Below are 26,468 nucleotides of genomic sequence, written 5' to 3'. Positions count from 1 at the left end.
TATAGGGGCCTTGGGAGGAATCCAAGTCCACATTTGAACTTCCCTGCTGGAGTTGTGACCTGATTTCCCCCAGCCCTGCTCTGAATCTTGGGAGGAGACTGCAGCCAGTCTCCTGTTGAAATCAGCAGGGAATGTTTAACCTTTTGAAAGCTAGGTCATTTGGGAACTTGTTAGAAATACTCTTTCTTCTGGAAGAATTGATTCTGCTTGGCAAATAATCCTGCGCAGGCAGCTAATTCCCCTTGCCAGTTGCATTTCCTCCTTGTGCTCTGGCCAGGCTTCAGCACCTGCTTCCCTTCCCATGTCAGCTTCCTAAGAGCTCTTGGGGAGGTAGAAGATTTCATTTTGATTGAAATTAAAGCCTCTAATGTCTTCTAGTATCGGGCATCTTTGTGTCATGCAGAAATATTCTGAGACTGGCAAACGAATAAACCTAGAAGGAAACACTTTATCTGCTCCCTAAAACCAAATTTTTTGAACCCAAGGAGAATTCTTGTCTGCAGCTCTGCTGAAATCTTTCTGTGTGCAACATCTGCTGCATCATACGTAAGAAGAGAAGGCCAAGAGTAATAAAGCGTTTCATTAATGTTTAATAACATAGTGCTTAGCAGTTCAGCAAATGTCTTATGCCCCTGGGAGATTGGAACTTACTTGATTAATGGATTAATTGCAACCTGTTCCGGCTGTGATTGCAGGTGTGAGGTTCTGAGGGTGTTGCAGACTCTCTGGGGAATGGTATTATAGGCATGCTTACGTTTTCTTCCTTCCTTATAGCTCAAGAGTTAAAAGTCAAAATATGAGAAAAATCCATATGCTGCTGCTGTGAAAGAAAAGTGTGTTTTTACTGTAAGGATTTTCTTGCCAGAGATCCTCTGTGCTGCCTCTGAAGGAGGGCTGTTATCTCTGAAAAAGCGTAGGATTGCCTTTTAGAGAAGACTTTTTCTTTCAATCATTCTCACTTCTACACTTTCTTATTCCGGTGTTACCTTGCCCTTGAATCATCTTTCTGGGTTTCAGACCTACTTCTGTGTTTCGGGGCTCTTTTTTTTTTTTTTTTTTTTTTTTTTTTTGGTGGGTGCATCCTACTTCCTGCTGCATCTGGAGCTATCTTTGGCACTGCGTATTCAGTGCTGGCATTTAGGACTGAGCTCTTCGTCAAGTCGCAGTGTTTGAAACAACCACTTGAAAATGATTAATTGAATTTCAGGTTGCGGTCTAAAAGTGACATGCTGCCCTAAATCAACTTGTGTTCCAAGTTTTGGTGTCCTGCTTCCTGAGCTGGCAGTAGTGTAGACGCGGTATTAAGTCTCTGAGAGGCTCTCAAACTCCGCTTCCATGCAGCGAGGCCGCGATGAGCTAACGAAGAATTTGGCTTCAGCCCTTCCATTAGCTCCCAAGGTAGAGGGAGGCAGTGAGAGAAGAATCGGAGTTTTCCCTTTGTTCCCCTGGAGTGTTCAGGCTTTTCTGTGTCCTTTCTGGTCCCAGAATAAGCCAACGCTTTCTCCAGCCCAAGGGAGAATCACATGTGCGGTTTGCATTAAGCTGAGGTTTTCTCCCGGGGCCCTGTGCGCGCATAGGCAGGAGCAGGCAGGAGCCGAACTCAGAGGGGCACCAAGCGTGCACAGACTGCGCCTTTTTTGTGCCCTTCTGGCAGCTCTTATGCAGCTGCGTGGCTGGGGTTCCCCTGCAGCCCTTCAGGGGCTAATGAGAATGAGCCGTATTTAAGGTAGCCCTTTGGCTTTTCACTTTGTTCACTCTCATAGAATTCAGTTCCAAGCAGCGAGCTTCGTCTTGCTGCCCCTCTCCTCTCTCTAATTTCAGCCGAGCTCGTCATAAATCACGGGGCTGTGTGCTGGCTGGCAGCTCCCTGGTGCCTCCCCCACCTATGTTTGCCTTGGCCCTACTGGGCGCTGAGCTCCAAGGCAAGCTGCAGCTGTGGCCTCCCTGCAAGCCGGGGGTTATTTCTCCCGACGTGCCCATGCCAGGGCCGAAGATCACCCCGTGTAGCACCCGTTTTCGACGGGAATACGGCTGACACCCTGCAATAGAGCTGCTGCATCTGACTCTCCGGGAGTGTTTGGCATGAACTGTTTTGAGGCCAACGTTTCAAAGAACGTTTTCCTCTGCAGCCCTCTCAATCGTCTGTTGCTCCGGGATATTAACAAGCAGTTCTTTGTGACCTTGTTGTGGCATTGGGTAGGGAGAGAAGTGCCTTTGCTGCGTTGCTTTTAGTTACGCAACAGCATGGAAGGGGATGTGACCCTGCACATCCATGAGCATCGTGGAGATGCATCCAGCGCCGTCCTTCCTTTCTGTGGGGCCCCTGCATTGCCTCTCCCTGCTGGTCGCGCTTGTATGACACACCGGAATTCATCGTTTTAATATTGTGCAAGTGCTTCACATTTGGGTTTGCCCTTTTAGGAAGATTGGGAATTCCTGGAAGAGGTGAAAATAACACATATGCATGTTTTGGGGCGTGCAGGGATATTTAAAGTAGCAAGTTTATGCTGCTGATTGCTGTCATCAATGGCTTTTGAGGGGATCCCTGAACATTAGCACTGTGCTAATTAATGTTACACGTGGACCTTGTACCTTTTTGATAATGAATGTCGTCGTGCTTTTGCAAACAGTAATCCCCAAAGCTGCTTTCGTGCATGTTTGTTACAAAAGCTGGAGCAGGACACAAGTTTCTGGACTCTGACCCATGCTTTAATCCTGCCAGGCTGCCGGTACTTAACGATCACAAAAGGACAGGCATGACACTGGATGGCTGCTGCTGTGGTATTATTGCTCTTAGTCTGTCTTAAATAGTGAAATTTAATAAAGAGTGTTCTCCTGTTGGTATTCGTGGGTAGAAAATTAATTATATGAGCTTGAGACTTACTGCTTTGTGCTCACTAAAGTGTTTGGTTTGGTGGTGTTTTTTTTTTTTTTTTTTTCTTTTGTTTTTTGAGGCCTTCTCACTTGTTGGAGTTTACGAGTCTCTCCTGCGAAGGGAGACTGTTCCAGTTCGGATCGGCTGGCGCTGGAAATAGGCCATGGCTCGGGGGGAAGAGGGGACTTGGTAATTTGACTTGATCCAAGCCTCAAATGTAAAGGAGGAGAACTGTGATGCGTGTCGACATTTATCTGTGCTTGAGCTGCTTGCCTGCAAATTGGACTTTCCATGGGTGGCTGGGGCGGGCGGGTGCCCACATCAGGCCGCTGTAGTTAAGACCTACTTTTGCCTTTCTCTTTTTTCCTCCAAACACTTTTATGGCTTGGGGCAAATACAGAAAAAAGCACATACGAATTGAGCTTTACCCTGTCAATGACTGAATGATCATGGATCTGGGTTTGTGAGGCAGAGAATAGTTCCTGTAACTCTTTTGGTGTTGGAGCACTGTTAAAATCCTCCTGAAACATGTATTTGGAGGTGCACTTTGGGCCACTCCACGGATTTTTAGCAAAGGTATGGTGCAGCTTTTCTTCTTGCACAGTCTGTCCTCCTAAGCTTATGATAAAGCAGATATTAGGATTGGAGCTTTACTAATGATATTAGTGGAAAATAAGCTGATCTTGATGATCCATCTAGATCTTGGTAACCTATCTGGGGCTATTTCTGTGCCCCGGGCAGCTTACGTGAGGCGCACCGGCCGCGGCGCAGGGCGTTTCTGTGCGCGCGTCTCGGAGCCGAGCCCGGGAGACGCGGCTCAAGCGCTGTGTCACGAGCTGCCCTGCCTGGCTTGAGCGGGGCTGCCTGCAATGGACCTTGCTGGGCATGGGACAGACGCCCTGTGCTTGGAGTCCGGCCTTGTCCTTGCGCTGGGAGACAGGCAGGGAGGAGAAACTGCTCGAAATTGCTCTGAAGCTGCTTTAGATCTCCAAAGGCCTGAGCCCCGAGCAGTTCCCGAGGCTCAGCAGCAGCACAGAGCATGAACGTGGGTAAGTGGGAGTGGGCGGTCGCTGAGGCTTTTCTCATATAAGTGTGTATGTGGATCCTATTTGCTTCATCTTTTCCCCTTGGCTTCCTTGTGGAAACCAGATTCAGCTTGTTCCTCTGAGAAAGCCATATTGAAGAAAATGGAATCTTAGAATCATTAAAATTGGAAAAGACCTTCAAGATCATCAAGTGCAACTGTAAACCCATCGCCACTGTGCCTGCTAAATCATGGCCCTAAGTGCCTAAAGTACACGTCTCTTGAACGCTTCTTAGAAGACTTGTTTGGGTTACTTGGTTTCCTGGTGGAAGTTCAAAGTGATCACAGCACTCATTTTGTGGGAGAGTGGAGAAAATGATGATAGAGGCAGAAGAGGGGAAGAATCTGTGAACATGCCCCGTACAAGCGGGGATGACAATTTCTCTGTGTAAAGAGAAATTCGGCAGTGCTTGTGTTGCTGCTGTCCCATCTGTCAGCTGCTTCTCACACGCTGCAGTGGCAGGTCCCAATGTTAAGACAGATACAGCCTGCTTGTGTCAACGGCATCTCGAGCAGAGATGTTGGGGTCCCCTTTGGGAAAGGCATGAGTCTTTGTGTATGAGCTTTACTGGCTGGGTTTTAAAGTTATAAAACCAATGATGTCCCAGCAATCTTTAATGACAACACCTAAAGAGCAGTCGGGTTTCTGTAGCGCAATGAACAGGTGGTCTCTTTGCTTCCCTAGTTAAGGCAGGGCTTAAATTAATGAGCTACAGTCTGCCAGAGTTGTGAGCAACCCTCACTTCTGGATTTGGATAAAGAATTAAAACTGTGACCAAAAGGGGCTGAGTTCATAGTCCTTTTGGCTCTGCTCATCCCTGCAGAACATGGGGTTTAGGAGCGCTCTGCGTCTGGATAAACCAAGCTGCAGGATTGGCTGCTGTGGCAGGGTGACAGGTCATGCTCTCTTCAGTGCTTACAGGCCCCAAATTCTCGTTTTCTATGAAAATTAAACTTCTCTCTTCCTGCGAGTGGATGGGGGAAGAGGGAGGAGAGTAACTTCCCCTTTGAATCTGACCGTTCATTACGGTCTTGGGAGGCAGAAATGATGAGTTAAGGATAAGCAAAAGCTTTGCGTGTTCAGCCACCCTGTATTTTGATTGTGCGCTGTCAGCCTTTCTAATCAGCATATTTTGAAATTGTTTTAGTTTGCATTATATTTAGACATGCGTTTTATCTGTTGTACTCAGTGTGGGACATCTGTCACTGTTCTCCTGTTCTCTTTAGTTAGGCTCCTTGTTTATAATCTGTTTTTTTTTTTGTGTGTGTGTGTGTATGTGTTGTTTTTTCCCAAAGCATTTGTGCGCTAGTAAGTAATAGCCCACATTATAATGTGAAATGGCTGTTATCTGTTTAAGTTATGCTGAGGGAAGTATGAGCGCATAGCTCGAAGAATTAATTTGAGAAGAGTGAGCTGTTAAAAGCATCAAGCTATTATTTTTAACTTTAGTAGCTGTGCTTCCTGCCACAGCATTCAGCTCTAGCTGTGCTCCTGTTTGGGTATTTCCAATAGGAACTCCCCTAGGAAGCAGTGATTAAAAATCCACTGGTTTTAAACTTGAGTAAAGTGATAACCTTAATTTATTGCGTTCTGTATCATTCTAGGATGGAACATATAGGTTACTGTGTAAGTAGTTGCTGAGCTCCCCCGATATTACCTCCTGTTGAAGCAGCGTTTCTGAAGCTGCAGCAGATGGTCAGGGTAAGAGCCTAAGGAGATGGATCAGAGTGGAAGGCATCAGTGTGGGCACAGATTGTGCTTATGCTAGAATGAGATACCAGAGTGTAAATATAACTTCAGACCCAGCGTTAGAATAACTTCTGCTGACTTTTTTTTCCAGCATATCCAATCAGGGTATACGTACTATCTTAAGAACATGAGGCGATAACTTGAGTTACAGTGTATATGTGTATTTTAAAGAGCTAGTAGAGATATTGCTGAAATAATATTTACACATTTGTACTTAGTGCGTTCGCAGTTTCTTTCAGTCATTCATGGAGATTAAAAAGTATTATTCCCATTTTACAGCTGCAGAACAAAGAGAGGAAGAAATTATTTCCCCTTAGAGGTTCAGTGAATTTGCTGCTAGGTCTAGATTTAGGTACCGGCACTTCGAGTATTACTCTCGGTCTTGCAGCAATAGCATTAAATGTTTTGCCTCCCCTCCAAATATGCATTAAAAAAACAGAGGCAGCCCCAGGGACAGAAGTGGCTCCTCTCAGTGTGCTCCAGCAGACTGGGGTTTTGCTCAACAGGAGCCAGGCTGGCCTAGGGAGGGGTTTTTCCTCTTTGGAGCTACCACTTGGATAACCGCCAGCTGATAACTGTGCGGGGGGGCACTCATGTTTGCAAAGAGCTGGATAACGCTGAAGTTTTTTTCTTTTTGGTCAGATGGTGGCAAGGATGATAGGATTAATGCTAGAGCATCCTATCTAGCACCTCTTATTTAAGGCTTCGTGGCTTAGAGCAATCGAAAGCAGAGTTGGTAATCGTGTCTGCATTAGGAAGAAGCTCCGTGCGGTTCTTGCAGAGGTCCTCCAGTGTTAGTAGTAGTGGTAGACGCCGTGTGGCGCTTGGTTTCAACATCTTTGTTTTTTGTTTTTTGGTTTTTTTTTTTCAGATTGATGCAAAACAGGAAAGCAGCACAGTTACTCTGTCTGCCTCAATCTAGCTAAGCTTTGGTTGAACAGCAATAAAGTTAAACTCTCCACAGGTTTACTTTTACATTATTTAAGTTATTTCTACATTATTCAGGTGGAAAGAATTCTAGCTGCTTTGGCAGATGTCCTATATTATGGAAAGATCAGAAAATAAAACTGGAAAGCTGATGTTCTCTTGCTCTTGTTTCTGAAACTCGGTGATAGAATTTTGATTCTTGGATTTTTGCGATGGTTTGTGGACCTTTAGTTTGGGGAGAAATGCACTCAAAGGTGTAGATACTTTCTCAGTGGTAAAGTAATTGGAAGAGAGGCTAATACAGCAAGAAAGCTGTTTCCCCTTTCTCTTCAGTTTCCAGTAGTTTTTTGGTTCCCTATTTTTGCCAAATCTGGCGGCTCTGTGTTGAAGTGTCCATTATAGCCCTCTTCCCAAGAAAAGAAGTTTCCTAATTGTTTTTTTTTTTTCTTTTGTTGCAGAACCGAGAGCTCCAGATCATGAGGAAATTGGATCATTGTAACATTGTCCGATTGCGTTACTTCTTCTACTCCAGTGGAGAGAAGGTAAGTTAGAAATAAGTGAAAAACTGCAAAGTGCCTCCCAGTAACCATCTGGGCTATAGTGAACCTGTTGGAATTTGTTAGGGACAATAAAGTGTGAGAATGTAGACATCGTAATATTGAAAAAAATGATGTAATGGTGCCCCACAGATCATGCTGGAGCAGATCTTTTCAGTGTGGAACTGTGTGGTTATCTGTAAACTGTAAGAAGTCTGCAACATGTTTGCATACACACAGCGTTTTTTAAAATTCAGTAAAGCATGCAGGTTTTCATTTGCACGTCTTGACTTAGTAAAGATAGTGCCGAGAGAGGCACCAGCTACTTATTGGTGCGGTAGTACAGAGTATATTATTGGGGCTCAAGTAAGACTTGTAGGTTGCATCTCAAAAGACCCCATAATTACAGAAAAGCACTTTTCTTTTTTCAGATGTTCAGTGCTGAAGTTCTAGTCAATAAATGTTACCCAAACATACCTAAAATGCAGCATGTATGCTGTCCTTCGCTCCTTTTCAGTCTATGTATAAAAGATTGGCATTTTTTTTAAAGAAGGCTACAAATATGTGTGTTAATGTAAAGCTAGAGCAGCTGCCTTGTCTGTTTAAGTATCAACATTTGAGAAGTTGCAGGTGGGTTCAGGATGGAAGAGTCCTCAGAGCGTCACTTAGTGCAAACCCGTGCTCAAAGCTGGCTCAGCTGGGAAGTCAAAGGAGGCCCGTCTGGCCTAGGGGAGTTAGTTTGCACCATGGGGTGGGAAAATGGGCTAGGTGACCTTCTGAAGTCCTTGTCTTCTGAATATGTAGTTGTAGATATATAGGTAAATTACTTGTAAATTAGAGTTTTTGTATGAATTTTATCATTTTTATAAGCAGACAGAACTTTGAATTGCCTTCAGATGTGGGTGCAGCTGCTCGCACAGGGCTCTAGGGAGTGAGTGTACGAGCCGCAGCAGGGGGAAGGGTGTGAGCTGCCACTGTCGTATAGCAGATGCACAGGATGGAAAAGGCAGCCCCAATCCCTGGCCTCTGCCCTGTGTCTCCAGGAGGCAGGGAGGGCAGGATCCTTTGAGATGCGTGGTTGGTGGAAGGTTAGGGTCGGTATTTGGAGCCCAGCTGGTACCTTTCTTAGAGGAGACCTTGACCCTGTGCCTTGCTCCAGATGAAAAAATTTGCAGAACCAGGTTTCAGGGATCAAATAGATATTTTTTATTTAATCTAGTTTATAACTTGACCAGAGTGAAGCAGAATTTCATGCAGAAATGAAATGAAGAAGACAAACGTTGTATGGCTTTCAATAGTTCCTGAAATTTCTGCAAGCAATGGCCATGTTTAAGCTTCTCAGAACACTCTTGCAGGAATCTCCAATAACAAGAGCTTAAGCAAAATTATCTCTAAAGTCTTTAACTTGGGGTTGAGCTAGAGACAGGATTTTCCACTTAGCTATTTCAACTCCACATGGCTAATTCTTGGCAATGCCACTGCTGCTGAAAAATGCAGCCTTTATTCAAGACAGCAGGTGAATCTTCATGCTTCGGGGAGCAGTTTTCTTTTAACTTGTGATACTTCATTTTGATTTTCATGGTAAGTAATAAAATATCTGCTCTTCTCCGTTAATGTACTCCAGTCTCAGCTCTTTGCCTTTAAGATTTCCATTTCTGCTGTGTGGCAAAAGGGGAAAAAGTGAACCCGTCCCCAGGGTGTACCCAGTGCAACAACTTAGCAGCGCCACTGTTTGGGTTGAAAGGTCTCTTTGCAGGTCTGTGCAAAGTGACATTGACTTGGCTTGGCAGGATTTCCATGTCAGTGGCCGCGTGTGAAAACAGCCATGGATTAGTTTGCTGCTGTTTGGGTAGAGCTGTAATTTGCAGAAAGCTGAAGCTCCAAAGCTCATCTTCTTAGGAAAGAGGAATAACTCTCTTCTCGCTTTTTGGTCAGTTTGGAAAGGAGTGTTTTGTCTCTGTTACCCTCATAATCCAGCTGTGTGTGTATATATTTGCTAATATCTGATAAGCTTAAATTTGTCTTGATTTCCGTGTAACCCAAAGGCTTTCTCTAAATCCAGTTTATTTAAATTGCCTCTGTTTAAAAACTATGATAATCAAGTAGTTCATTTTTAATCAATAGGCAATTTTAAGCACAGGGCAGCCTTAATACTGTTCCTATTCTAGCAAATTGGGTTAAATTCTTGAATGAAAGACTGGAAATAGCAGAGAAGAGCACAACAGCGAAAAACAATTCTAAGCAATGCTAACACTTCGTAGTGAGAGGATCCCATAGTTGCTTCAAAGCTGTGACTAGTTTGTAGAGGTTGGGGGTGCTTCTTCCTGGGCGCTCTTCCTGAAATTGCTTCAGGAGTTCGAGCTCCCTGTCCTTTGTTTTCTTGCCAGGAGCTCCTCTCCCTCCCTCTCCCTTCTCTCAAACTTCCTTCAGAGAAGAGGATTCCAATTTTAGTAACAAAGAAGTCTTGAAAATCAAACAGGGCTTGGCTGATTTCTTCTCCTTTGCTTTCTGTGATTGTGTGGCTCCCCCTTTCCTGAGCATCTCTGTATTTAAATCACCTTTGTATTTCTTAATTCTGTCCTTCTCACTTAAATAGCTATCTTGCTATTTGCTGACCATCCCAAAAATGTAGTTTATAAATTACGTTTTCATGCACAAACCATGTCCAGTTTAAGAGTTCACAGGGAGCGTGTAACAGATATTAGTATGACAGATTTGGCATTCAGGTTGCCTCTGTAAATTATTTCCTTGTCAGTTTGTTCTTCTCACAAGTTTACAGGCTTTAGTCAGACCTGCTGGATAACTCGGTTCTTTCAAAAGACAACTCCTCAGTGAGTTTGCCAAGGTTGATTCCCATTTCTTTCTTTCTTTCTTTTTTTTTTTTTTTTTTTTTTTTTTTTTTCCCTGAGGTCCTATGAGATATCTGATAGCAGAACACTGATTTTACAGCTGTAATGCACTTTTCAGTAGCCCAAAGCTGAATTACAACTAGTGGAACGAAACGGAAAAGAGAGAACGACTCAGCAATAGTTTGTTTAGCTTAGGGGCCATTCTCTGGTGGAAGAAGTGACGAGTCGTCTTTCTGTGGTCTGTGGCTTTCTAGGTAATCCTCGAGAAAACAGGCAGGTCTGTGGGGCTACCCTGAACCCTTGCTGGGTTCAGCAATTCTTGAACTTGGTATTCTGCCTTGTGCTAAGGTTTGAAAAAGCTGGGGGGTTTTGTTGCTTGTCACCTGGTCTCTAGAAGATCAAACCCTCTGTGGAAAGCATACTTTTCTGTTTTGAATTTGTGCTACTTTTCCTGGATTTCATAGACTCCCTTGCATTGAACAGGAAACGTAGATGTAAGTGTTGATTTTAATTTGTTTTTATTTTTAAAGCATTTTATTTTAAAGCATGTGTTGCATGGAAGGGTTGGTCTTATTGCCTCTCCTTTCTAGCCTAACTCTGTTGAGAACTTTTTGAACTGTCCTGCAAGTGAGGACTGCATAAACTGAATATGTCTTTGGCTCATCAGTGAGGTATATGCTCTGTGATTTTATGGAACCAGCTAACATTTTTTAATTGGTGGCTGTTGAATATAAGTATTCAGCTTTGCAAAACCTGGCATAACAGTTCATAATCCCTATTCTTTTTCCATTTCGAGCACATGTGTTTCTTTGTGGTGTTTCGTAACTCTTGAGTTGTCTTGTGCGGATGTTTTTTTGTGTTTGATAGTCTGATCGATTCATATCCGTGCCTGAAGGAGTAAGAGAGGTCACTGGAGGGATTTGTTCCTGCATCAAATCATAGAAAAGTAAAGCAAGCACTGTTTTTGTTGAGTAATGGGTGTCTCTGGTTAGGTAAGGGTTTTCTCTTTAAGGTGGTTTGGTATCCAGAGCGGTCAAAGTAAGCTTAGACAGGAGCACATACAGATCACAAAGAGGCAACGTGCTGACTTTTATGGAGGCTGAGCTGGCCCTTCTGCGTGTTGTAATTGATTTTTATTCCTATTTAGCCTTGTCTGTAAGGGCAGGCAGCCAAATCCATGCAAACTCGGGATGGAAATTTACCATATATTTAGGCTGAAGTTTAAAATAAATGACCAGGTGATAGTGCACAACAGTTTAGAGATGCAGCTCTGTGTAGGTTGCATGCACTTTGGCAGCGATGTCTTTAACAGTAGGGAAGAAGGATGAGAGATGGGAACGACTGGTTCACTTGCAAGTTTGGGCCTTGCTGAGTAGCTGGTGTTCCTGAAGGTTCATTAGCCCTGTTAGGAAGGCACACATCCACCATCTTCAGAGAAGCATGAGCGGTCCCATCCTCGTTGCAAGAGCAGCTAGATGAGTCCTCACATAATCCCACCATACATAGCCTTACATAAAAACTTATTTTCTTTGGTAAAGTGAAATATTTATGGTAGAAGTGCTTGGTTTCTTTAATGAACTTTTTCAAAACAAAAAAGCAAAAGTACTCATAAAAAGCGCACAATTGACAGAGCCTTGAGCTCCGTCCTGAAAGCAGAGAGCCCACACGAATGGTTTGCACCAGCCTAGGAACAGGCTGAAGGAAGGGCCACCACTGCAGATGAGCTTAGTCACTACCATCCTTTTCGTCCTTGGCAGATCTGCTGTGCGGCTAGCAAAGGAGCAATGAGCACCAGTTAAGAAGAGCTTTGTAGACCTTGCCCAAGTCCTGCCAAGCTTGGGTCGCAGAGGACAGCAGTCATCAGGTGGTGATTGTCAGTGACTGCTCTTGTGGTTAGCCACGTGCTGGGAGCTTCCTCATTTGTAGATAGGGAGCAGTCTCTGGATTTGAGTAGGTCACATTAAAAGAAATGGCAATTTTGTCTGCCTGCAGTAGGGGCTTTGCCCTGCTGTAGTGGGCAGCAGTGGCTAGAAGTGGGGTAGTACCTCAGTGTGGTAGATGGCACCCAGTGGAAATGGGAAACTCCGTGGTTTCTGTCTAGGTCTGTGAATTGTCCCGTTTGTCAGATTAGTTGTTTTTATCTTCTCAAGTCACTTTCTACAGCTCTCTCCGCTTCCTTCTTCGAATAGTCCTTAGAAAAGTTGCTTGTACTGTTTGTCCTGAGACAGGCAGAATTCAGGCAGTGAGTGTATATAACCTAGTTTTCTGTTAGGGCTATGTCTTGATACAGAGATTTCTACAGAGTGTGCAAGTCGAGCACAGGCAAGAAAATAAGTTATTTCCAGAGACTGTTTCTTGCTTATACAACAGAGCATGTAGGACAGTTCAGTGATCTCAAAATCCTCTTGTTAGTTTCATTTTCGTACAGATTTATTGCCACCATATGATGTTGTCTTCACTTGAGAACTCAGGTTCACATATGAACTGTCTCAAAGATCATCGATCAGTCCCAACTTGCAGCTATTGGGAGGCGACTTCTGACTTTATGTAACAAAATCTTTCATTTTGGAAATCATACAGCTAAAAAGGATTTTAAGGGCATTAAATAGACAAGATAGGCAGGACTTCCCAGCTTCTCTTGGTGAATGATCATTTTCTCCACTGTGATCTTGTGGAGAGTGGAAGAGGGAAGATAAACATTAAAGAAGTTTGAGGATTTTTTATCAAGATTAAGAAGAAGTGTTGCATTAAAACATCTTCCTTGTGTTAAAACACTTCCTTCTTTGGAGATCTTCCAAACCTGCCTGACTGCAACCCTGTGCCACGTGCTCTAGGTGCCCCTGCCTGAGCCGGGGGGTCGGAGTAGGTGATCCCCAGAGCTTCCTTCCAATGTCAACCATCCGCATCACCTGGTAATGCAGCTTCTTTCACAGACATGAGCAGAGATCCACACTGTGAGCAGCCATGTTAGACTGAGACATGGGAAGGCTCTGCCTGTGAGTTAGCTTGTTGGCCAGACTCCTCTCCTCACGGTGCCCTCCCAGCTGAACCCATGGGCACTTTGTACTGCAGCTCGTTGAAGAACAGTGAGTGCTACACAACAGTTTGGGAACTTTTGGCTGGTAAGCGGAGGAAAAGAAGACTTGGGATAGCTGGAATTTCTGGAATTCAGCCCTGGGGCATTGCGGGGAAAAAACTTCTACCCAATATTTGCAGTACTAATAACATATATTCCTATCTTTCCTGAATGCTTAAATGTCATTTAAAGTTGATTTTTTGACTTCTCTTACACCCATAAGATTTGTGCAAAATTGTAGTGGTACATCCCTTACCCACCCTTTCTTTTGCTGGTAGCCACACTTCTGTTTTTAAACAGCTGTGGCTGTAAAATGCAAACAAATACATGCACGTGTGGCCACTGGATGTCACCATTCCTTCATACAAATAAGGTCAGCTGCAGCCTGTTTTCTTTTGTTTGCTTGTTTTTGCATTTTCCAATTTTTCTAGGATATCATGGCTACTAAGTAGTTTGAGTAGGAAGGCTGCAAATTCTTGCTTTGTCTTGAAAGCAGTGCCAAAGTCTTTGTACCTTTAAAGTACTGTGCCAGCCTTCAAGATAAGAGAAGGAAGGTGGGTCTCTTTCTGTGCTTGATAAGAAGGTACAAAATACATGCCAGAAGCAGCTCCAAGGACAGAAAGCGAAACAACCACTTCCTGGATTCTAGAGCAAAGATGATGACTTTGAACTTGCTTGTTGTCCAAAGCTAGATGGCTAAAGAGTGTGAGAGGCACGTGGTCCTGAATGCCATCACTGGGCTATTTAAGCATCACCCCTTGAAAGAAGGCATAATCTGGGTGAAATGCGTTAGTGGGTTGGGATTCAATGGGATTGGTTTTCTAAATCCACCTTAAATCTTTAGTACTCTTTGAAACAAGCGTGACATACCTAGTAGCCTGTCAGTAATTACATGACCATTTACCTTATATAGCCCCAATACTGATGATGCTGTTAGATAATTTGTATAAGGGAAGTGCATTCTTTAGGCATGAATATTCCTTCATTCTAGATGATCGCTAATCTGAGTTCTGTTGGCTTGGATAGAATGATGAAGTGAGTAACTTCAGGGTGCTCTTCTATACTCACAAATTTGTTTTAAGTTGTTTTAAGGAGCTCTTGCGTAGTTAATCCCCTCTTAGTGGTGCTCAAAGACTTGCTCACCTGGAGTTTATCTCAGACTGATATGATCTGGGTTTGAAGTGCTCTTTAAATTATTATTATGATTATTTTTTAATTGCAAAACTCACAGCTATCACCACGCTGTTACTGGCCTGGCAGGAACAAGAAAACTGCAATAAGCAAGCTGATCATCCTTTCCCAAATGCTAACCACTAGTCCCTAGTCTCAGAACCTTTTGCAGCCCATTTAGTCTCTGATTCCTGATACTAAACAATAAAAAAGATTTTAAAAAAAGTTAAGCTACTAAAAATTGAAGATGGTGCCTGAATTGGTTGTTCCTGAGCAGTTCCCAAGTAATATCAACTGGTTCAATAGCAAGGCCCCTATTGTTTTGCTGTGGCTTATTTGGATGTTTGGAAGCGGATCCTGTCGACTGAGGTTTTATCCAACAGCTGACAGAAAGCAGCTTCTAATGCTTGAGGCAATTGCAGGTGAACGAGTTGTTGCACTGTCATATCAAAGTGTTCATGCAATACACTGGTCCTGTGTTTCAGTTCTGACTGGCTTCCTGCATTCTGCCTTTTAAGCCTAAAGAGCAGATGGGCGTAGCTTGAGTGGCAAGTATCGGAAAATGGATGCACTTTGACCTGGTGCATGTTTGACCTGAGGAGAAGACTAATAATTTGTTCAATCCCAGTGCCTGTAAGGAGGGGTGCATTATTTGATCCTATCTTGTGTTCGCTTTCATCCATTTATATGATACAGTTTCCTGTGGACCCTGTTGGATATGTGTAAAACTGTTTCGACTCGGTCCTGACTGATAAGTTACCTTGGTTGGTTCCCAGGCCAGAGATTTTGAAATAGTACTGTGGAAATAAGTCACACGTGGAATATATGAGGGTTGAAAAAGGCTTCGTGTAATGGAAAGATAAGTCTTGATGTTCTTTGCTGATCCTCAAGCAGTTGACCTCATTTGGCAAAGCTCTTTGAGCCTTCCCCGCTCCCTGGTGTAACACATGTGGGTCACTGGGAAAGCACGCGTTGGGGAAGACTGCACGAGGTGGATAAACCAGGCCGCGTCATCCTTGGAGCTTGTCAGACGGGACTAGCTCCTGCTGAGGCTCGGCGAGGGGAATCCAGGTAACTTGCAGATGTTATTCTGCATCGGGATCAGGGGTGGGTGAGGGAAGGGTGAGGGCTCTGAAAAGCAGCAGTCCGAGTGTTTACAGGGTTTGCGTTGGATGGCAGGTAGAGCTGGCTGGGGAGAGGTGTTCATGTTCCTTGTCTGGACCTAGGTGGTCCTAGGCACTCCTGCACTTAATAGGAGCAACGTCATATGGTGGGGGTAGTTCAGAGAGCACTGAAACACTGAAGTGTTGGTGGGCACCGAGCTCCATCTCCATTCAGGTGCTTCAGTTGTCTCGTGTCCATGTTGTTTTATGCCACTGAATCAACTCTAGTTCCAGTAGAACAGAGAATAGAAATCAAAGTGGAGGAGGGGAAAGTAAATCATATGTAATGGTATGAACTAAATGGAGTCCTTAAATTCCCAAATGTCCCTGTTGTGTAGTGCAGAAAGGATTTAATGGTTGTGTGTTTTACATGTCTCCTTTTGCTTGTACTGTAGGAGAATAATGAAAGCAAAGGAATTCCATTTCCACTTGTTTTTTTGCTGTTTCTCTAATCTCTCATGTAAATCTTCCTTATCTCTTGGAACGTCCATCCTCTGAATGAAAGTAATCAGTCTCCATAATAGAGTATTTTGCACTTCCTCCTGCTGCCAGTAGGACTCTAATTCCCCAAGAGGTGAGCGCCCAATACAGCAGCATATTGCTCAGACTGTGTTTATGCTGAATCAAATGGAGTTTCCATTCACGGGAATATGTTTCCTGTCTTGGTATGCAGGTTGTCTTATCAGGCATAAATTAACTTTGAGTTTTTGGGATGTGTTTTTCATGGTATTGATTATAATGTATAAAGATGTCCGAGCTAAATAGAGGTAGTGGTGGATTTTTATTTGTCTTACCGCAAGAGTCAGAGGGACAAGAGCTTCTGTTGCTGGAGAAGTGAAGGTGGTACATATATATAGCAGACAGTTATACACACGTATGCATGCACATTCCTGCCATTCTGTAGCATTTTGATGTGCTGGTACTGTTTGTCTTTGCTCACTTATTTCCCGAAGCCTCCTTGCAACCTTGTCATGGGCTTTCGCAATTTTGTTGCCCAGTTTTGGGTCTACCAGTAGGACTAGCTGGAGCTGTTAGTCTTTAGGTCTATGTTCCAAAATCGGCCTTCGGTGCTTGATGCACACAGCAGATTTTAAGGTGACTCGGCCTACTGGAAGGTGTTGGCAAGAGCTGTTAAAATGTGCAGAAAGTGCAAGAGTGGTGAATATAAATCTTGAACTTCCGAGTCAACAACATAAAAAAACAGAGGTTCTTTACGTGTTGCATATATGAGGGGTGTGTGTGTGTGTGTTAATCCTTTATGCTTTGGAAGTGAGTGCTGTTTGCTCAGATGGTGCAGAGACAGTTTGAAAAATAGAGAAGGCGATGAGAGCAACACCTCAGACTGTGCTCTAGCTGGCAAATTAGATGCAGTGATATTATTATTAAATCACTGCAGCTCAATGAGATTTGTGTTCAAGTGGAGAGGTATTAAGGTACATAGTCAGCAGAGCTGCAAACAGGAGACTTCGCTGAAGATTTGGGAGTTCTGTGCGACTTTCACCCATACAAAGTCTCTGCATATCATCTTCCTGCTCAGCAAGATGTAGGTTTTAATACAGCAAGTACAGAAGAGATTATTTCTGTTTAATTCTTCTAACTTTCAAAAATAAGCTTTCAAGTTAGTATAATTAATATTTTGGGGGACTATAATTAAAAGTATTTGCAGTTCTGACACTTAGCACTGAAGAATGCATTAAAATATCAGAAGTCTTTTTTAAGACCTGTTTTACTGCTGAAAATTATCAGGTCCGTGGTTAGGCACTATGATTATAGCACTGTATCACTTAATTCCTCTGTGTTACAGATTATTTTAGCAAATGGGAAGGGGGAGCCAAGTACACTATTAGAAAACTACTTCCTTGGTTTCTGTCGTACAGACCTCTCACCTGATTGCAGCGTTTAAAAGTCGTATTCAATCTTTGTATTTATAGTGTATTTCTTTACCATGAATAAGTTCATACATTTTAAGTTGAGTGAACCTGGATGGCAAAATGTTTGTAAGCAGAACAGTTACAAATATTAACACTAGGTTTCTATCTATTAATGATTAATACGTGTTATTAGTCTCTTAAAAGAGTTGGGAATTCAGTAAGATCAAAGTAACCTTTCTAAAAGGTGCAGGGTGTTTTGTTGTGTAGTTGTGAGAATAAATCTGGGAGTTTCAAATTTGCACTTGTAGAGTTTTGGCCAGGAAGGAGGCAACAGGTCAATAGATACCTTAATGCCGAAGGTATCATTGTGAAGTGCCTCCTAATGAGAATATCAAATCAGTGAGCAGAGCAGCTATATCCTTGTCTGTATTTATAATGAGAAAATATTTCAAGTAAGAGAGTGTGCTAATTAATGTGACCTTATATGTAAGTTTGACTTAGTTACTTGTCCACAAGTGTTAAGCTTAAAGGGGAGGGAAAAAAAAAAAAAAAAGTTTCGTAATAGTTCACAGTCCCACTAAGGACACAGAATTTAAATTAAAAAAAAAAAAGTGCCTTTTTCAACAGTGCCAAGTCCACCGCTGTCTCAAGCTATCAGGTTCTCTGAATGCTTTTGTTGTGCTTACTGCTTCAAATTATCCTGCTAATATTTTCCCTTCTCCTTTGTTCCCTTCCAGAAAGATGAGGTATACCTCAACTTGGTGCTGGACTATGTTCCTGAAACAGTATACAGAGTTGCCAGACATTATAGTCGGGCCAAACAGACACTCCCTATGATTTATGTCAAGGTAAGTCACTGATAGATGTGGTTGGATGATGGAGGAAATTATAGGAAGGGACTTTCTAGATACTTCTTTTTTTGAGGCATATAATTAGTTTTCTGAAATTCTTAGGAACTCCTGTGCCTTGAGGCAAGAAAAACAAAGTTGGAATGGTTATTTGCTAGGCTGGAGGAAGAATAAAGGCGAGGAACTTAAATTTCAGTACTCCTGTTTTCTCACTTTCTAAAAAATCTCCAGAAGGTGGGAGGAAGGGGGGTTGGTGGGAGGGCTTGTTTTAAAGCAGCTGAGATAGGAACTGCCACTAGCCACATTTGCAGCTTCCCCCTCCTGAGCTGAAGACAGCAGAGTTGTACAGAGGTCAAGAATTGGAAGAGGCTGTTGGAAAGAGTACTGTTCCCTTTATGTGTCTTCCCCCTTCCCTGGTATGTGAGTAAGAGGAGTTGATGTGCTTCTGCGAGAATGTGAAAGCCTCTTTGTCTCCTTCCCTGCCCTTGGAGCAACTTGGCTTTACCACCCTTTTCTAAGAGCTACATGGGGTCAGACTTTTGCACATGTAGTCTCCAGGCCTTCCTTTACAGTGTTTTCAGCTTCTGTTGTCTCTTACAAAGTGGTTAAAACTTCCACAGCCGTGGTTTGTCAAGCTGTGTCTCCTAGCTCCATTTCACATATAGCGGTGAACACAGGCCACGTGCTAGGGAGTGACCATGTTGTTAACATGGCGTTAACCTGATAGCTGTCAAAAGCTCCTCTGCAGACATTTTGTGTCTTTAGCCAAATAAGGATATACAGACATTTGCAACAAAAATTTCTGTTTTGTATTGATTTCCCCAGACCCATCTTTAAATATGCAGTGCTTGGCAGTAGGGTAGGTTTAAGGGAAAGCTTTTATTCATTTTGAAGAAGATGAAAACTACAAAAATAGTTTTTCCAATAGCAAAGCACTATACCATAACGATAGCTACATACATTGGAAATTGTGGCCTTGGCAATATCCAGGATATTGCGAGTTTTTAAGAAGGGTAAAAATTTCTACTGCAAGATTGCTCATTTTGGCCTGTTGGTGGAACAGCATGGCTTTAGCCTGTGTGCTACCCACAGTTTGCTTGTCACCTTAGCATTTCATAAATTATTTAGAAATCTTTTTTCCTGTACTGTTGATCTAATGGCTGTCCATTGCTTCAGTTCTTTCATCCTGTTAGATACTTCCCCTTCCAGGGGGCTGATTTTTTTATGTTGCTTTTCTGACAAGGCAAGCCTTTTTCCTCATCTTATATTTAAAAAGAGATGCTATATCCTTGATGTTACTAAAACTTTTGCATTTTACCAGCCTCACGGCTGTCCGAAGGTCAGGTCATACCTCTTTGTTCACTTGTGCTTGCTACCTAGCCAGGCAGTTGGCTCCTTTTCCTGGAAAACAGAAGCTGCTCTGGAATGGCAAGGAAGCTCCCCTAGTCGTCTTTTTGTTAGCATGAGTTTGTTTGCTCATCCTTGTTTAGAGTTTTCATGTTGAGAAAAAAATACAACAACTGAAACCTTCACGGGCAGAGTTGCTCAGGCTTCTTCGCCCTCACACCTTCCCCATGTCCCAGAAGAAGGCGGGGAAGGAGAGAAAGAGAATGGAGAGATAGTTGAGCAAGTAAGGTGAATGTGGCCTGACAGCGGTATCTAGCAGCTGCACCCTGCTTCACAGAGCAGTGAAGGTGACCTGTGGAGAAGACCCTCAGACCAGGGAGACAGTACTGCAGCGGCACCTTCATGTGTCCTGCCTGTAATTTGGTTTTGAGTGGGGCATGGGGCACAGAAGAACAGCAACCGGGCTGCCTGGAGTCGGCCTTGAAATTTATATGAAGTTAATCAGAGGTTCACTTAAGTGACTGGCTAGGCGATTACTATATTCTGTGGGCAACTTTTAATATGGTGTTAATAAAAAGGAAATAAAACACCTGATGAAGGTTTCCTGGAGTGCCCCATTTTCATTCTGCAGCTGATTGCTAGGGAAGGAAGCAAGCGTGGCTTGTTCTTCCATCATTTTTCTGAAGAACTCGCAGTGTCTCGTAGTGCTGCTTGGGTGCTTTAAGGGTGCTAAACTGAGGGAGTTGGAAGGGGGTAAGAGAGCAGCCGTGCTCTGTATGCGCAAAAGGAGGCGAGGGGAGCTCTCCTTATGGCCTCCGATTTTCTGGCGTGGTGCAGTGTTTGGTTGGACGAACAGGGAGGAGGGTGTGCACGAGCCTCCTCCAGCTTCAGGTCAGTTCATTGGGAGGAAGAAGGAGGCGTTTTCTTGGTGTTGGGGATCTCTTCCATTTTTACAGCCTTGTTCCTCTGTGAACAAACTCGCCTGCGAGTGGACCTTGCATTCATTAAGGTGCAGCACTGTTGAGTGGTTGTTTTCTAGTTTAATAGTGATTTACAGAGCAAGTGGAAACACCTTTCTGTAGTCTTGTGTTCATTTTGTTCTGTGACTATCGATGAGGTTGGACAGGTCTCGCACTTCTTTTTTGGATAAAGTATTTGTTTTTGAAAGACAAAAAACTTGATTTGATATACAGGTATGGGTATGTGACAAAGAACAGGGGGTAAAGAAGGAGGAAGACATGGAGGGCTTCACTGTTTTACACGGAATAGAGATGTCTTTCTTTTCTGTGAGATAAATCTGTTTATTAATTTCTGTTTTCTAATACAGATTTGTAATAAATTATTATTTTCTCTTGTTTTGCCCGGGAAAGCTACATTATGCAATATTTTTGTGTTGTAGTTGTACATGTATCAGCTGTTCCGGAGTTTAGCCTATATCCATTCCTTTGGAATCTGCCACCGGGATATAAAACCACAGAACCTCTTGCTGGACCCTGATACAGCTGTTCTAAAACTCTGTGACTTTGGAAGGTAAGTGCATCTCCATGGGCTGGAGACTGATGAAATTGCTTCCTTTAAAGGGAGCTGTGATGGAATTTTGCAAAGAAACTCTCTATATTCCTGCAGAGTTAATCATTTATAGTCTTGAAAGGGAAATTACGGAGACTTTCTGTTTTCCTTTTAAAATGATTTAATATGAATAAAGAGCTGAAAAGGGATATCAAGAGAAAGAGACCTGAAAATTTTAGTCAGTAATTTGTTCACGTATTTAGAAAAACAAATACACCTTTGCATAGGAAAACATGGGGGAAAATATTTCCACTCCTGTGGGAAAAACGCAGTCAAATTCAAATGATGAAATACCTATGGGTTTCACCCTATGGTTACGTAGAGTGAAATACGTGTGGGACTAATGTGCTCCTTTAGTCTACTTGTATGTACAATTCATCTAATAGTTCAAATACTTTAAAAGCTCAGGATCAGAAGCAGTGCTTCTAACTGAAGCTCTTGGAGAGTGGACTTCTGCATGCCAGCTTCCAGCAGCACATTTTTTGCAATATCTGCTGAAGTGAGACATGCATGGAGTTCACACCTACGTGTAAGAGAAATAACTGATAGAAGGGTTCTGGAAATCCATGCATAAGCAGGAAACAGTTTTTTTTCTTTGGGATAAACTTCAGTCTTGAGGTTGTACTCTAACTTTACAGACTAAAATAGGTAGGAGGGCATCTATACACGAGGTCACCGGCGCAGCTGTTGCTAAATTAGCTTGTCTGCAGCGAGCTGGAATGCGAGATGGGTTATTCCAGCAGTGCACAGTCACGCGTGCTGCCTCGGGAGTCTCCTCCGCCACCGCCCCTGTGCCTTGCAAGTGTCGAAACGGAAGAAGTGTCATGCTAAAACCTGAAATAACAGTGCGTAAATAGGTGATTTTTCCCCCTCCTTGTTAAAGACCCTAAAGTGTTGACTGTAGTTCCTACGTAGAAAAGCTGTAGGGAAGACTGAGAGGCTGGTTCTGGTGGCTGTCCAGGGCTTTTGAACCTTAAAAGGTAACTGCATCTGACTGAATTGTGTTCTGTCCTCTTCTGTGTAAACAGATCTTTGTACCTATCAAAGCTTTATATAGGAAACTGCCAGCAGAAACCCGACCTTGTTTATCCCCTAGATTGTAATCGACATTGCTGTGTCCAATTTGAGGAAGCTGCTTAGATAGCCTGGACTAATTTTACTGTAAATCATTAAGTCTGTGCCTTGTATCAGCTTAGAAAAACCACAATATTTTAAGCATTTAGGGACTGCGGGTGAGAAAGGGGCACTAAAGCTTAATATTGGCCTGCACTGAAATATGTAAAACTTTCCCTTCCTGAAAGATACTACTGTGTTTCTTCTTCAGTGCAAAACAGCTGGTTCGTGGAGAACCCAATGTCTCGTACATCTGCTCTCGGTACTACAGGGCACCAGAGTTGATCTTTGGAGCCACCGATTATACCTCCAGTATAGGTATGTATGTGTATTTGTTGAACTGCATACTTGCTGTATGTGTGTTTATGCTTTAGTTAAGTGTAAATGCTTCTAGAGGTCTTGGATACTATCCCTGTGAGCAGAAGTTTACTGTAGATGGCTGTAAAGCACACACATTTTATAGGCTGTAATTTTGATACCTTTTCAGATTTTAATATCAATTAGATTAGGAAGGACAATGGACATTTCCTAATCTGGGGGAAATCTGGTCTCAAACATTTTTTTCCGGCTCTCTAGGTAATTTTGCTATTTAATGTTAAGAGGAGACCTGAGAACTCAAACTAGCAAGTATTTTGTTGACTTAAAATAACTCTGAAGCAGGACTGTGGAAACTCTTGACACGGTGTTTGATTTGCCGTCATTTAGACTTGCGTGATTTTGTCACTTGTTTACTTGTCTTTTAGTAGGTGTTTTTAGTGGGAAAGAAAATGAGGCCTGAGGCTTTGCTTTAAACTCTCTTGAAAATGTTAATGTTCTGTACAGTAGTTCTTTGATATTTATTTGTTCCATTAACTTTTGTCATTAATCTTTAACATTATCAAGACATCTTTTTAATATGTGCTGCATCATGGAGTTATTAGGAAAGCTGGAAGTTTAGGCAGCTGATAGCAGGGTTTTGATACTGTGGAGCTATAGAAGACTTCTCCAGATGAAGAGCAGCGAGTTGCCTTGTTGTAACTTCTGCTGTTTCCAAGGGCTCTTTTTGAAGGCTGCTGCATAAGACCCTGGGACTTAACTCTCACATGCCCCGCTGTAGCGGTAAACTTTTACATTGCTCATGGGCTGAGTAGCTTAGGTGAGCTTCAGAGTGTGTTTAGAAGGGTTTGAAGGTCGTGATCAAGTCTCGGAAGAATGCAAATGTATTTGTAACCTGTTGCAGTTTGCCTAAATACTGCTAAGCATATCAGTGTTTTGGCAAGTGTTTAGCTCGTTAACTTGCTTTGACTCTTCAGTTCTGAAGACTTACTTGCTCTTGCTGATCCTTTCCCAATAGTTATTTTCCAGTAATTACTCCTTCATGATAATTATTTTTTTATACTTGCTACTTTCCTACTACTACTTTCCAGTAAATAATATACCAACTCTCTCCTATCTTGCCTGGTATGAAAGAAGAGTCAGGACTATAGCAGGAGTGATATGAGGAAGCTAATGGTAATATAATGATAAGGGCTTATTAATGGTTGGCCGCCACCCTAAACATCAGCCCCAAGCCTATTTTTCTTTCCCCGAACTCCAGGTCCCGTTCTCTCCCTTGCACTAGCTCTCACAGTTCACTCTTCCACACCCTGCTGCGGCTCCAGAGGCCGAGACCTTCCTTTGGTCGGGCTGGCCCTTGGTGAGGTATGTGAGCTAAATCCATGGCACTGGCGCTCCCATGAGCGCCAGGCCCCACAGTGGCCGGGGGTCGTCAGCGGGAGGAAGGTGGCCGAGCCCAGGGCGCAGCAGCTCACGTCATCTCGCCAGCTGGCAGCCAGGAGATGGGCACAGCAGCGTTATCTGGGCGCACGAGGACCACTTGCTGCGGAGGGCAGCTCCCCTGAGCGAGCGTTTGCAGTGGAGCCAAAAGAGACTGCTTTGTAGATAAGCCTGTGAAATGTCTCTTCCTCCAAGTGCGTAATGACTTTAATCTCATGCATTTTCCAGAAACATTGATAAGTTGCCCTTTCCATTTTGTTTTCTTATTTCTCTCTCCCTAAAACAGGTGTAATAAAAATACCATTATGAAGAGACGACCCCATTTTCTGCTTGCCATCCAAGCAGGACCAGCTGTGGTTCAGACTTTCTCGTGCGCAAAAAAGCCCCCATCTGCCCCCATCTTTCCTTAAGTTTATCAAACACACTCCTTCCTTGCTATCCTTTGCTCTCTGCTTTCCCTTCCTAGCAGAAACTGTGTGTGTGGGAGTTGAAAAGTAATAAAGTGTTTCTGCAAACTTGCTCTGCAGTTTTATCAGTGTTAGGTAATATGTTGCAAATTCTAAGGGGGTGGTTTTGTTTTGTGCTGTTCTTAACCGAACTCCTAAGAGTTAGGTTATTCTCTAGCTCTTACAAGGTAAGTGGCAATAGCATGTAGGAACTCTACCCTATTTCCCTGACGTAAGAAGCTTAATCATCCAAACTGAACCAGTATTATTGTATACCCAGTGACGTGATTTGTATTCCAGCTAACAAGCACAAATATATTTCCTTCAAAAAATGGATGAAGAAAAGAAAATATACTTATCATTAGATCATCCATAACTCAAGGCATAGGAAACGAGGAAATGCTTCAGTACGTTCACACTGCGTTTTATTTGTCCCCTTTTAATGTAGACACACCTGCCTTTTCCAGTTCCATCTTTCTGAGGAAATGCAGTACAACAGTCTCCTCTGGCTGTGTGATCTTTCCCTGTTCTGTATGGAAAGATCCATTTGTGTGCAAGGGTAGGGGACAAAAGCTGAGCTTAAATCTGTTTAAGGATCTTAGCTCTTCTATTTAAATCCGCCATCTTAAAATTACATTAAAAATAAGAGATGAAGAATATGGAGCCAAAAAATGTCTTGAGTAATTTTTTTGTTTGTTTGTTTTCTGCAGTTACTGCCAGGATCGTGATTGTAACACAGTACATTGTAGTTATCATTATATATATTTATGATCAGGAACTGCTTTTCAAACCCGTTATGTGGTTTTGCATGTAAAGCTGTGCATGTAAATGCAGAGTGACACCATGGTGGCCCAAGGCTAGTGGTGGAGTCAAGACTTCTCGTGGCCATTTCAGTGGCTAGGCATGGGATGTAGCGCTATAACCAAGAAGGGGCTCAGTGTGCCTGGCTTTATCTAGCTTGTCCTTTAGCACACGAATGGGTCATTGCGACGTGGCAGGGGCTTAGGTGTGGCAGAAGCTGAAACTGGTTCCGAGATTGGTTTGGACTGTTACAATAGAAGTATATTCCAGCTCTTAATTCCTAGGCTCTTGCTTTATTTTATCAAAGTTTGTGACTTGCAGGAGCCTTTGGGATTGTCATTAAAAAACAAGTCACAGCCAGGCGTTGTGTTTCTTACAGTCTTGCGGCCATATGTGTTTGCGTGCAGCATTGCATTGGTGTATATGAATGCATATGAGAGAGTAACATCCAAATGCATCTACTGCTTCAGCAGGCCCGGGACTAGTAAAATAACTACCTGGGAAATGACCTCTTTGGGTTTTTACGTGATCACAGCTGCGAGATGGATAGAAAGCCAGTGCAGTCGCTCTTTTGGCTGCCTGCAGCACAGCTTGAAGGGATTTGGCACGAGCCGTGGGGTGCCCACACGACTCAAAGAGCCCGGGCCCACCTTGGCTTGTGACCACCACGCGCACGCTTGCAGCAGGAGGCTGCACACAGGTTTGCTCCTGCCGCCTTTGTGCCCCACCGAAGCCTCCAGCTTGTCGCTGTAGCTGACTGGATTGCTGCCCAGATTCTTCCAGAATGTATCGGTTTGTGTCAAAAGCAGGCGTGGGGTTAAGCCTTGCCGGGTGAGCCTGCGTTTTTCTTCAGGTACGCGGTGGGTCCGGGAGGTGGCGCCGGGTGAGCAGGGCCTTCTGGCGCCCAGTGTGTTTGCCAAGCTGCTGCATTGGCGGGAACGGAGGGTGTCCCAGAGGGAACATTCATAGCCATGGGCAGGGAAAGATTGATGGGCATGGTGGTGTCACAGGCTGCTGCTGGACTGGCCAAAAGGAAGGGTCACAGAGTTACGTGTTTGCTGTCCGAGTGAACGGGAAGACTGAGAGGGAGAGGACTTTGAGCAGCCCCAAAGAGCGTTTCCTCACGAGGCGGGTGTAGTCCATAACCCGTCATGGTAGTTTCATCTCTCTGTTGCAGAAAAATAGGAGTATCTGTTTAACTTGTGCTCCTGATGACTTTCCAAGCATTTTTAGTTTTCAACCTTATTCCGTCCCGTATAACCTGGTGCCGATGGAGGTGCTGAACTCT

At 43.4% G+C, this 26,468-nt stretch overlaps 1 protein-coding gene across 2 annotated transcripts in view; it reads left to right on the top strand.

Moving 5' to 3' along the window:
- The window catches only part of GSK3B (glycogen synthase kinase 3 beta), a 122,440-nt gene that overhangs the window by 58,384 nt on the left and 37,588 nt on the right, over positions 1-26,468 (top strand). For both annotated transcript variants that reach the window (XM_088535783.1, XM_088535784.1), the window contains exons 3-6: positions 7,095-7,178; positions 18,039-18,149; positions 20,896-21,026; positions 22,390-22,496. In XM_088535783.1, coding sequence (XP_088391909.1) covers positions 7,095-7,178; positions 18,039-18,149; positions 20,896-21,026; positions 22,390-22,496 — 433 coding nt within the window. The remainder of the gene's footprint in view (positions 1-7,094; positions 7,179-18,038; positions 18,150-20,895; positions 21,027-22,389; positions 22,497-26,468) is intronic.

This window comes from Tinamus guttatus, unplaced genomic scaffold (genome assembly GCF_059628265.1).
Source record: "Tinamus guttatus ecotype Peru unplaced genomic scaffold, ASM5962826v1 Tinamus_guttatus_pri_ptg000646l, whole genome shotgun sequence".
NCBI classification, from domain to species: domain Eukaryota; kingdom Metazoa; phylum Chordata; class Aves; order Tinamiformes; family Tinamidae; genus Tinamus; species Tinamus guttatus.
This window is presented reverse-complemented; position numbering and strand designations above follow the sequence as displayed.